The sequence below is a fragment of the Bombina bombina genome, chromosome 12 (genome assembly GCF_027579735.1).
Source record: "Bombina bombina isolate aBomBom1 chromosome 12, aBomBom1.pri, whole genome shotgun sequence".
Lineage (NCBI taxonomy): Eukaryota > Metazoa > Chordata > Amphibia > Anura > Bombinatoridae > Bombina > Bombina bombina.
The window spans coordinates 146,453,066-146,466,546 of NC_069510.1; the positions used below are offsets into that span (position 1 = coordinate 146,453,066).

General features: G+C 38.0%; 1 protein-coding gene across 2 annotated transcripts in view; it reads right to left on the reverse strand.

Moving 5' to 3' along the window:
• RGS3 (regulator of G protein signaling 3) overlaps positions 1–13,481 on the reverse strand; it is a 1,044,909-nt gene that overhangs the window by 411,237 nt on the left and 620,191 nt on the right. For both annotated transcript variants that reach the window (XM_053695840.1, XM_053695841.1), the window contains one exon: positions 3,649–3,732. In XM_053695840.1, the coding sequence (XP_053551815.1) occupies positions 3,649–3,732 (84 nt within the window). The remainder of the gene's footprint in view (positions 1–3,648; positions 3,733–13,481) is intronic.

Here is a 13,481-nt window from a genome sequence, read left to right on the forward strand (position 1 = left end):
TTTAACCCTTCGGCCACTCCACTGTTGTCTAAATATGATAGTTAGCAACGTGCATCTGACGTGTGCAGTGAGTGATCCATCTGGGGTGGGCAAGACATCACATTTTATGCACGTCAAAAGCCCTCAAGCATGCAGTGCGTAAATTACATTTGTATATTACAACCAATCCATAAAATGAATATCCAAGGCAAAGTATTTTTTAAGTTGAGCTGTATGCTTCTTTGGGACCTTAAAAGGTCAGATCAAAAGGGACAATTGAATGCAAAACCTAAATGCTTTAATTTGTCAGGGTGCTTAGCTAATGCATTACTGACCATAAATAACTATGGGCCCCATGTACGAAGGAGCGAGCGGACAAGATTCTTAACACGAAAAGTTGTCCGCTCGCCTTGCTACATACGGGCAGCGGACGAACAGGATCCGCTGCCCGTATGTATTATTACTTGCTTAAGTGAGTGTGTAATGCCCACCCCTTCTCTCGAGGTGACCAATCGCGTGAGAAGGGATTGTCAATCACAGAGAGTGAGCAGCTGTCTAATGTCTGCTATATGTTACATTGCGGGAAGTAGGCTTGCATATGCAAACCTGCCCCGCAAGGGCTTCGGAGCAGCTATCGCTGCATAGTACATGGTGCCCTTAGTATTTAACTCCTGCAGAGTGAAAACAGCGGGCGAATGGCGAGGTTGTGTGACTGCTATTCCCTGCTAGGGACGTCACCTATATGATACCTCTGCAAAGGTTAAACCAGTTCATATCATTTTTGCTTTACTAACCTAAGATTAACATGGTGATGGCACATTTCCTAACAAATAGGTGTCCCAGATCAGGCTTACTGGGCAATCACTGGAATACTCAGGAGTGAGGCTGTCCAGTGATGCACAAAAAAAGCGGTTCATGGTCATGTGATCACTGGTCAAAAATAACAAGCTATTGTTTGTTAACGACTTATCTTGACCCCTCCGTCTCTCTCAGTGAGCACGCCAGTAAAAAATAAAAAATAAATAAAAAAAAAGTGTTAAAATATATGAAAAGAAGTTATTACAGTTTAATACATTTTATTAATGTTTATTTTTTAGAATTTTATTTAAACTATTTATTTTCGTTTTCTTGGCAATAAAAGGGATAAAGTAAGTGTAAAAAATACCACTAGATAAAAACATTGGGAGTCTAAGTTCTACAAATATATACTTTTGTGCAGCAGTTTTGAATTTGGTGACCGCTATTTAGACAACAGTTAAAGCACAGCAAAAGTTAGCGAAAAAACAATTCCAGCTTTGTAGTATTTGGCCTAGATTTGCTATAAATTACTTGGAAACCTAGACATATGGGGTATTCCTAAAATCAGGGCACAGTTTGTTTATTTGGAGGTATTTTTCTTTAGTTACACTAGTTTTGTAGAAATGGTTATAAAGAAAATTGGAAAAACTAAATAAAATGATTATATATATATATATATATATATGTGTTTTTATGTACCTATATAGGGTATCTGTGAAACTGTGTATAATGTGTATGGGAGGATTTAACAAGGATAATTATGGTGAAACCAATACTAAAGAAAAAGCCTCTGCCATTAAAGAGTTAAATACAACCAATTAGAAATAGCTATAGATAACTTTGTGCACTGCTCTAAGCAATCAATGTGAAGTGTGGCTGGTGTATGCAATCTGAAGCATACTTAGGCCTTTCTATAGAGAATAGGACAACACAATTTTTACAAAAGAAAGCAAAACAAATAACGGACGTGTATTGCAATGTTCTACCTTCATACATTGAATATCTATTAATGCCTGGGAAATATCAACCCAGTTTTCACGCCCCTTTAACTACTGCTATGGTGAAACAAGAGTTTTCACTCACAGGTTACAAAAGGGCCTGAACTGGCACAAAAACAAAACAAAAAATCTTTATTGAAAACGAAAGTAACATTTTTAAAGAAAAAAAGATAGAGAATTTAGGAAGATGTGAAATTAAATCACATTTTAATAGTCTTATAAGGTGATTTATATTTCAAGCATACAAAATATGCATAAAAAGGATGAAACAATCTCGGTCAATTAGGGTGGTTAATAATTATTTCCCAAATTTATTTGCAACAGAATCAATGTTCAAATACAAACGTAGGTTTGTGTGTGCAGAGGGACAGCGCAAGCCTTTGTGATCAGCAGCAGAAAATGAAAGTCTGAGTGTGTGAAAGAATGTGTGTGTGTGAGAGAGCGAGAGTAAGGGTGAGAGTGTGTGAGAGAGTGAGACAGAGAGAGAGTGTGAGAGAGAGAATTATAAATAGAAACGTAGGTGTATGTGTGCAGAGGGACAGCGCAAGCCTTTGTGATCAGCAGCAGAAAATGAAAGCCTGAGTGTGTGAAAGAATGTGTGTGTGTGTATGAGAGAGAGAGAGCGCGTGTGTGTGAGAGCGCGTGAGCGAGAGAGAGCGCGTGAGCGAGAGAGAGCGCGTGAGAGAGAGCGCGTGAGAGAGAGCGCGTGAGAGAGAGCGCGTGAGAGAGAGCGTGTGAGAGAGAGCGTGTGAGAGAGAGACAGCGTGTGAGAGAGAGACAGCGTGTGAGAGAGAGACAGCGTGTGAGAGAGAGACAGCGTGTGAGAGAGAGACAGCGTGTGAGAGAGAGAGCGCGAGAGAGCGTGTGAGAGAGAGCGTGTGAGAGAGAGCGTGTGAGAGAGAGCGTGTGAGAGAGAGAGAGCGTGTGAGAGAGAGCGTGTGAGAGAGAGCGTGTGAGAGAGAGAGCGTGTGAGAGAGAGAGCGTGTGAGAAAGAGAGAGCGTGTGAGAAAGAGAGAGCGTGTGAGAAAGAGAGAGCGTGTGAGAGAGAGCGTGTGAGAGAGAGAGCGTGTGAGAGAGAGAGAGCGTGTGAGAGAGAGAGAGCGTGTGAGAGAGAGAGAGCGTGTGAGAGAGAGAAAGCGTGTGAGAGAGAGAGAGCGTGTGAGAGAGAGCGTGTGAGAGAGAGCGCGTGAGAGAGAGAGCGCGTGAGAGAGAGAGCGGGTGAGAGAGAGAGCGTGTGAGAGAGAGAGCGTGTGAGAGAGAGAGCGTGTGAGAGAGCGAGAGAGCGTGTGAGAGAGAGAGAGAGCGTGTGAGAGAGAGAGCGTGTGAGAGAGAGAGCGTGTGAGAGAGAGAGCGTGTGAGAGAGAGAGCGTGTGAGAGAGAGAGCGTGTGAGAGAGAGAGCGTGTGAGAGAGAGAGCGTGTGAGAGAGAGCGTAAGAGAGTGAGTGAGAGTGAGTGAGTGTGAGTGAGAGAGAGTGAGAGAGTAAGAGTGTGAGTGAGAGAGAGTGAGAGAGAGTGAGAGAGAGAGTGAAAGAGAGAGTGTGAGAGAGAGAGAGAGAGAGAGAGAGAGTGAGAGAGAGTGAGTATATACATACAAAACATGGCAAAGGACTGCACTCCAATAATATTCCCTTCAGCATGGGGAGTGCCCTCAGTAAATCTGATTGGACGAGATATGTTAGTCCAGCGATTCACATGCCAACGTAATAGTTTAACAGCAAGTGGTAGTACCTTTTATTGGAGTAAAAGTGCATTTATAGAAACACATTTTTGCTTTGCTTCAGGTCTAGGGTAATACAGCATTTACTATAATGTACATACATTTTACAGCGTTGTTTAGTTTAAATAGAAGTGTTTGATGTCAGAAGTCACTTACCTGGATAGTTTTGCTGCGGCTCTCCTGTAGAAATAACTCTTCAGATAACAGCAGAGTTCTATCAGGGCTGCACAGGTCTAGAGGCTACAGAAACAAAACAACAAATGGTGCATGTCTGATTAGGCAGTGCGCACAAAGCTAACTGATGCATTTAACTCAGTGGACACAAAGTTTATTAAGGGCAAAAGTCAGCAATCCAAAAGAGATAAAGGCAAAGAGGAAAAAAATAACTTCAACACCTACGTCACTAAAAGGCTATAAAAAGCCCGTGCTTGTGATCACCACGCGTCTCACTGAACCAGGGAACATAGGCTGAGGTCTGACTGCTGCTACAAGATGCCTGACCACAGCTTTCGCCCACTCCAACTTACTAATGCTTGCTCTTTATGGATTCTCACACAATTAAAGGGGCAGCAGTGCACACTGAAATGTGGTGCAGTCATAAGAGTCTAACAGTACATTGTATACAAACAAATCTATATTGCATATGAAATGGCAGCAGTTATAGGTTTGTTTTTTTAGTTATTAAAAAAGTGCACTAAACATCATTTATTCTCACCTGATAAATTCCTTCCTTTCTTTCTTGGTGGTGAGAGTCCACGATTCATTACTGTTGGGAATTCATCACTTAACCCCCAGGTGGAGGCAAAGACACCCTACACCAAGAGCTTAACCCTTTAACGACCACGACATACCCTGCACAACGCTGGCCATTAAGGGTTTTCTTGGTTATAATAGCATGTGTCCCACCACGAGCGGCAGGACCGCGCTATTATACCCTTCCACCTTCCTGCTGACTACCAGAAATAGCACGGTCTCACCGGTGGTGGTGGAGACGGCGCTATAAATTTTTTTAATCCTCATAGAAAGACCAGCAACATTCAGGGTTCATCGTCCTTAAAGGAATAGTCTAATCAAAATTAAACTTTCACGATTCAGATAGAGCAGCAATTTTAAGAAACTTTTTGGAATTTACTCCTATTAGCAATTTTTCTTCCTTCTTTTGCCATCTTTATATGAATGTAAGCTTAGGAGTTGGCCCATTTTTGGTTCAGAACCTGGGTAGTGTTTGCTGATTGGTGGCTACATTTAGACACCAATCAGAAAGTGCTACCCAGGTGCTGAACCAAAAATGTGCTGGCTCCTAAGCTTACATTCTTGCTTTTTCAAATAAAGATACCAAGTGAACAAAGAAAAATGGATAATAGGAGTAAATTAGAAAGTTGCTCTGTCTTTAATTTTGACTAGACTTTCCCTTTAAATGGTTAAATAGCCCTCCTACTTCCCTGACCCTCCCAGTATCAGATATAGCCAAGTAAATGAGGAAGAAGTAAGAAAGATAGTAGGGTAAAGAGGTGTGAACTAGAACTGCCGCCATCAGCAACATTGGGCGGATTTGTGAACTCTCACCACCAAGAAAGAAAGAATAAATGATGTTTTCTTTCATATGGTGGTGAGAGTCCATAATTCATCATTGGTAACTAAAGCCCAAGCTGTGACGTCCACAAAAAAATGGGTGGGGCAAAGTAAAAGGCCGGCATCTATTTACCAGAAACTAAAGCTAGCAAATGGTGACTGCATGTGCACAGGTTCTCTACTTGAGAACCTGTCCGCCTGCAAACCTCATCCATCTCTCTCTCAGCACAGGGACAAAATGAACTGAACAACTGAGCGAATAAGGGGCGACATGCATTAATTACCAACCAGGTTTAGCTTTGTAGTGGAAGTGCATTGTTGCTCCAAAATGAAGACCCTTTGAGGTTTACAGGTGTGTATGCAATACAAAAAGGTACATTAAAGCGTTTGTATAGAAATTACATCCCTTCCACTCTTCCTTTTGATGCAATTAGCACTGGCAATGACATGAAACAAATACCCACAGAGAATGAGGGACTGCAATCCACTCAAAGTGGTCCTACCGTGCAGGACATAGCTTTAAGTCAATTCAAAAATAACTTACTTTTATCCTATCAATTCTAGGGGTCCAACGCTCCAAGTTTTCCAACAAACTGTTTTAAGTCTCCCAATTCAGTTGGATGAAAAGCTTAAAGGGACATTAAACCCCAAAATTTTCTTTGATGATTAAGATGGAGAATGCAGTTTCAAACAACTTTCTAATGTACTTCTATTATCTAATTTGCTTCATTATTTAGATATCTCTTGTTAAAGAAATTGCACTGCACATGGGCGAGCCAATCAAACGAGGCATCTATGAGCTGCTACCAATCAGCAGCTACTGAGCCTATCTAGATATGCTTTTAAACAAAATTTATCAAGAGAATGAAGCAAATTAGATAATACAAGTAAATTAGAAAGTTGTTTAAAATTGCATTCTCTATCTAAATCATGAAAGAAAGAATTTGGGTTTCATGTCCCTTTAAGAGCAATGCAAATCTACAAAAAACTACTGCTCCAATAAACTAAATTCACAAGAAAAAAGAGCACTACGAGAATTAAGCAATGACACTAACATTATGATCAGAGAATCAGACAGGGGAGGAGGGAATGTTGTAGTGTAGAATAAAACAGAGCAATTCAAAGCACAACCCGTCCTCTTTATGTGTACAATTACAAAATACCCAGGACTCTATTAGTTCTGTAAAGACTCCGACAGTCCTCAGGAGACCAGCAGTAACAAAGTATGATCACAGCGGCAATCCAACTCAAACACAGGTAATCAGCAGTATGGTGTCTCAGGTAAGCCTTACACTGCTTCACAAGCCAGGCTGCCTCCCAGTAATCTCTCCCACAGCCGTTCACGGCTCTTACCTTGTGCTGGATAATAATCCACACACTGAAGAGGACTTACGCTATAGCGCAGGCACCTGTCTTCTATCACCACCTTCTGATACTTCGCCGTGTCTCTTCTGATCAGCTGGTTATGCTCCTCTCCGGCTATTAGCAACTTCGGCTGTAGAAACAATATATCCAAACAGCAAACCGGCTTCAAAGCCTCAAAGCCATCTTGATCCTGTGACGTCACAGTCTCTCGCTAGGGATCACAATAGCGAGTTCCTCTTCAACTCGCAACAATGTAGCAAAGAAAAAGATGAGAAGATCTCGGCGTAAAAGACAAACTGTCTTTATTCGTAAGAATATATAGTGGTGAACAACTATATATTTTTACGAATAAAGATAGTTTATCTTTTACGCTGGGATCTTCTCATCTTTTTCTTTGCTATTTGATAGAGGCTAATAGACAACTAAGCAACATTGACACCTCTGAACGTCTCGTCTGATCCTACAGTTCCCTTTGTATCTGTTTTGGACATCATACTGGAGGGGGCAAAAAATGACGGCATTATTACATCTAAAGTGGCGGATAGCCTGATACCTGAATGCCCCGTGATGCACCATTTTCCACTATTTGCCCAATAAAGACACTATTAAACCTCCCGGCCATCTCATTGTGGCGGGCATAGGTTCCCTTAATGAAAACATTTCTAATCTGTTGGACAGCTTTTTACAGCCAATCGTTACCAACTTACCTGGGTATTTGAAAGCTACAGCAACAATGATCAAACAAATTGAGGATATTGAATGGCAGGACTCCTATAGGTTCATCTCAATTGATGTATCAACACTATACACGTCCATTCCACACACCAAGGGTCTTAATGCTTTGGAACAATTTTTATATACTTCTCTATATGACGACAACAATACAATTTTAACTGTGAAGTATTTGCTTACCCACAATTTTTTTCTTTTTGAAAATAAACATTATCTCCAGAGATGTGGCACAGCCATGGGCGCAAAATTTGCGCCGTCCCATGCAAATCTCTATATGGGATTCCGGGAGCTGTGCCACAAATTTGGAGATAACTATCCTTTCAGACACAAGATTCATTGATCTTTTAATAATATGGGATGGAGATGACCATCTTGTTTCAGTTTCATGAGAATATCAACTCAAGTAATTTGAATCTTTCTTTCACATCTGAAAAGTTGAAAATACCACACAAATTAATTTTTTGGATGCCACACTTGTTCCACATTCTAAGTCTATTGAGGTTGACCTTTATAAAAAAGCCACTGCAGGCAACACAATACTACACTATAGATCCTGACACCCTCAACATAAATTACAATCAATACCCTTCGGTCAGTACATATGTACTAAAAGAAATTGTACACCAGAAACAAGCTACCAGAGAAATGCCGATGCCACACAACAAAGATTAGAAGCTCGTGGCTACAGTACCAAATTACTAAATACAGCAGAAAAACAAACAGTTGTATACCAAGAGCAAATCTATTACAATACAAGAACAAAAAAAACCCAAATAGTTGTATACCAAGAGCAAATCTATTAAAAATACAAGAACAAAAAAAACCCAAATAGTTGTATACCAAGAGTAAATCTATTACAATACATGAACAAAAAAACCAAATAGTTGTATACTAAGAGCAAATCTATTACAATACAAAACAACAACAACAAATAGTTGTATACCAAGAGCAAATCAATTACAATACATGAAAAAACAACAACAAATAGTTGTATACCAAGAGCGAATCTATTACAATACATGAAAAAACAACAACAAATAGTTGTATACCAAGAGCGAATCTATTACAATACACGAAAAAAAAAAAAAATTTCTATTCTAAACCTACTTTTAGCACTACATATAGTCGAGATTAAAAAAGCCACTGCAGGCAACACAATACTACACTATAGATCCTGAAACCCTCAACATAAATTACAATCAATACCCTTCAGTCAGTACATATGTACTAAAAGAAATTGTACACCAGAAACAAGCTACCAGAGAAATGCCGATGCCACACAACAAAGATTAGAAGCTCGTGGCTACAGTACCAAATTACTAAATACAGCAGAAAAACAAACAGTTGTATACCAAGAGCAACTCTATTACAATACAAGAACAAAAAAAAAATAGTTGTATACCAAGAGCAAATCTATTACAATAGAAGAACAAAAAAAAAACAAATAGTTGTATACCAAGAGCAAATCTATTACAATACATGAACAAAAAAACCAAATAGTTGTATACCAAGAGCAAATCTATTACAATACAAGAACAAAAAAAACCCCCAAATAGTTGTATACCAAGAGCAAATCTATTACAATACATGAACAAAAAAACCCAAATAGTTGTATACCAAGAGCAAATCAATTACAATACATGAACAAAAAAAACCCAAATAGTTGTATACCAAGAGCAAATCTATTACAATACAAGAACAAAAAAACAACAACAAATAGTTGTATACCAAGAGCAAATCTATTACAATACAAGAACAAAAAAAACAAATAGTTGTATACCAAGAGCAAATCTATTACAATACAAGAACAAAAAAACCCCCAAATAGTTGTATACCAAGAGCAAATCTATTACAATACAAGAACAAAAAAAACCCCAAATAGTTGTATACCAAGAGCAAATCTATTACAATACATGAACAAAAAAACCCAAATAGTTGTATACCAAGAGCAAATCTATTACAATACAAGAACAAAAAAACCCCCAAATAGTTGTATACCAAGAGCAAATCTATTACAATACATGAACAAAAAAAAAACAAATAGTTGTATACCAAGAGCAAATCTATTACAATACATGAACAAAAAACCCCAAATAGTTGTATACCAAGAGCAAATCTATTACAATACATGAACAAAAAAAAAAAAAATTGTATACCAAGAGCAAATCTATTACAATACATGAACAAAAAACCCAAATAGTTGTATACCAAGAGCAAATCTATTACAATACAAGAACAAAAAAAAAACAAATAGTTGTATACCAAGAGCAAATCTATTACAATACAAGAACAAAAAACCCCAATAGTTGTATACCAAGAGCAAATTACAATACATGAACAAACAAAAAACAAATAGTTGTATACCAAGAGCAAATCTATTACAATACAAGAACAAAAAAAAACAAATAGTTGTATACCAAGAGCAAATCTATTACAATACAAAAACAAAACAACAACAACAAATAGTTGTATACCAAGAGCAAATCAATTACAATACATGAAAAAACAACAACAAATAGTTGTATACCAAGAGCGAATCTATTACAATACATGAACAAAAAAAACAAATTTCTATTCTAAACCTACTTTTAGCACTACATATAGTCGAGATTACACCAAAATAAGGAATGTCATTCAAAGCTGTCTACCAGTCCTAAAGGGAGACAAGAAATTAAATATTTCATCCAAGGGAAGTAATTATACTATCAGAAAAGCTAGAACTCTCAGAACTATTCTTTCACCTTCCATGCTACCTAAACAAAAACCCAACACTTTGCTTTCTGCTTGAGTTGGTTGCTACAAACGATGGCAATATATGTAAAATTTGCCACTATATTAAAACAGGTACAAAATTTTAATCGACAGTAACTGAGGAAGCACATGACATAAGACACAACATAACATGCAATACAACACATGTCATATACCTGTTGACATGTAAAGGCTGTGAAAAACAATACGTAGGCCGTACAAAATGTGCCCTAAGAGACAGGGCTCTTCAACACCTGAGAGACATTAGCAACCCTGAAAGCAACACCCCCATAGCCAAACATTTTAGATATGAACATCAATCAAATAATATGCTCTTACAAATACAAGGTATTGATCATGTTCCAAGGCACAGAAGAGAGGGTGATAGGGAGTTACTGGATCAAAAAGAGGTACTATGGATCTTTAAGCTTCAATCTAAATATCCAGATGACCTAAATTCCATTATGGATGCCAATCTGTTTTATTGAAGTCATTTTTTAATCACACTATTCAGTTTCTAAAAAGGAATGAGGAGGAGAAAGGAAAATGAAAATGTAAATAAAGGATAAGATTTTCCGAATTTAATGAAATTTTAAAAGGGTATTTCTAGTATAATGCTGCAATATACTTTTTTTTCTTTTTCTGTTGTTGACTACCTTGGATATGTACATATACAAAGAAAATAATCACGATATTTGAAAAGAGTATATATAAAACGTTTTTATATATAATGGCTATTTTCTGTATCAGCCATTAAACATGCAAACATTTTTCTTTAAATGTAATTGATTCAGGTGTCTCAGAGATAATTAGAGATACTCTGCTTTAAAAAGTGGTCTGGTTGGAGTCTAAGTGTATGCCAGTGAACAAGGGCTAGGGGTAGGCCCGAAACATGTTTGACACTCTTTACCACCAGGCCACAGAATTTTTCTAATGATTATGACTTTTTTGTATTTTTTAAACTGTTTAAAATAAATATTTTTTACCATTTTGGGATTCCCTTCATTTTTGAGAAGTGCGGATAATACCCGTTTTCTATAAATATAAGAACAATGTGTGTTTTGGAAGATACTCAAACTGTAGCATACATTTTTCAGTAGCTGATAGATGAACGTACGTTCACAAGCAAAAACATTAATACATAAAAACCAAATGATTCTAGTGTTCGCTTTCACACCTAGGGATGCCAGGTCTCCCGTATTTATCTAGAAATTCCAGTATTTCAGCAGACTGCCCAGTAAAATTGATGTAAGAATACTGGACACTTAAAGGGACATTATACACCAGTATTCATATAGCTGCATGTTATAGACTATAAAGAATAATATGCACAGATACAGATTTAAAAATCCAGTATAAAACTGTTTAAAAACTTACTTAGAAGCTCTAAATTTAGCTGTGTTGATGAGGTTAGGGTGGGACACCCAGTAAAATGAGCTGATAAAGCAGGAACAGCAGAATCCCCCTGCATAAGAAAAGACCCTCTACACAAACAGGAGCAAGCTGGAGTCTGTAGACATCAGTATACATATAAATCTTTGGGGCTTGGTTCGGAGTAAAATCAGCACAATTATTAAAAAAAATAAGCAAAATTATACATTGTTACAAAAACACTTCCAGGTGGGCTGTATACATGGTTCAGGTACAAAACATTTATGCAAAGAAAAATCTAGTGTACAAAGTCCTGGAGTGGATGCTGCATTTTAAAAGCCCCCTATGCCTCTATGCAATACAATTATTATTATCGGTTATTTGTAGAGCGCCAACAGATTGCGCAGCGTTAAATATTGCCCTGAAAGATGCATCACTGCACAGGCACTATGATTTGTGCTACTGCTAGCAAATAATGTCTTGGTGATTGTGTGAGTTATATGTAGTCACTGGGACAACCATTGTATAGGAGGGTCAAATCACTGCTGTGTGTGTTACTGGCATCAGGGGTAAAGTAAATGATTAGTGTGTAACTTGGAAGCCAAATGTTTGTAGAGGACAACCGGTAACTTTATTGACAAAAAGGGGGCAGTGTGCGGATCCAGCAGAAGTAAACTTGTGTAAAATGTATTGAACTCATCTCTGACCAGGACACGCATCTGTCCTGCTATAAAAAGTATTCGTTCTCAGCCTTGAACACCTATTATTTACATGCACTGCGCACACAGACAGGAAGTTTACAGCTGCTGTCAGAAAGACTGATAAAAGTAAATCAAAACATTACAGAGTGAAACAAAAAGGAGATAAGAAAATACAATACAGAGACGGAGAGACCGTGCCGGAGAGGCTACGCACTGCTGCAGGAAAGAACAGAGCGGCTACAATGTGACTGGGCCATCAGAACAGATAGAAAATACACAAAGTGTAATTCAAATTTAAACTTAAAGGGACAGTAAAGTCCAGATTAAACTCATAATTCAGATAGGGCATGTCATTTTAAACAACTTTCTAATTTACTTTTATCATACAATGTGCTTTATTCTATTGTTATTCTTAGGTGCAAGCTAAACCTAGGTAGGCTCATATGCTAATTGCTAAGCCCTTGAAGGCCGCCTCTTATTTTACAGCTTTTCACAGCTAGAGGGTGTTAGTTCATGTGTTTCACAGAGATAACAGAGCTCATGCACATGGAGTTACCTAGGAGTCAGCACTAATTGCCTGAAATACAAGTCTGTCAAAAGATCTGAGAAGCTTAGGTAAAAAGCGTATTATTATAACTGAGATAAGGGGCAGTCTGCAGAGGCTTAGATACAATGTAATCACAGAGGTAAAAAGTATATTAATATAACTGAGATAAGGGGCAGTCTGCAGAGGCCTAGATACAAGGTAATCACAGAGGTAACAAGTATATTAATATAACTGAGATAAGGGGCAGTCTGCAGAGGCTTAGATACAAGGTAATCACAGAGGTAAAAAGTATATTAATATAACTGAGATAAGGGAGCAGTCTGCAGAGGGTTAGGTACAAGGTAATCACAGAGGTAAAAAGTATATTAATATAACTGAGATAAGGGGCAGTCTTCAGAGGCTTAGATACAAGGTAATCACAGAGGTAAGAAACATAATTTATGTAAGAATTTACCTGATAAATTTGTTTCTTTCATATTGGCAATAGTCCATGAGCTAGTGACGTATGGGATATACAATCCTACCAGGAGGGGCAAAGTTTCCCAAACCTCAAAATGCCTATAAATACACCCCCCACCACACCCACAATTCAGTTTAATGAATAGCCAAGAAGTGGGGTGATAAAGAAAGGAGTAAAAAGCATCAACAAAGGAATTTGGAAATAATTGTGCTTTATACAAAAAAATCATAACCACCATAAAAAAGGGGGTGGGCCTCATGGACTCTTGCCAATATGAAAGAAATGAATTTATCAGGTAAGTTCTTACATAAATGATGTTTTCTTTCATTTAATTGGCAAGAGTCCATGAGCTAGTGACGTATGGGATAGCAATACCCAAGATGTGGAACTCCACGCAAGAGTCACTAGAGAGGGAGGGATAAAAATAAAAACAGCCATTTTCCGCTGAAAAAAATAATCCACAACCCAAAATATAAGTTAATTCTCATAA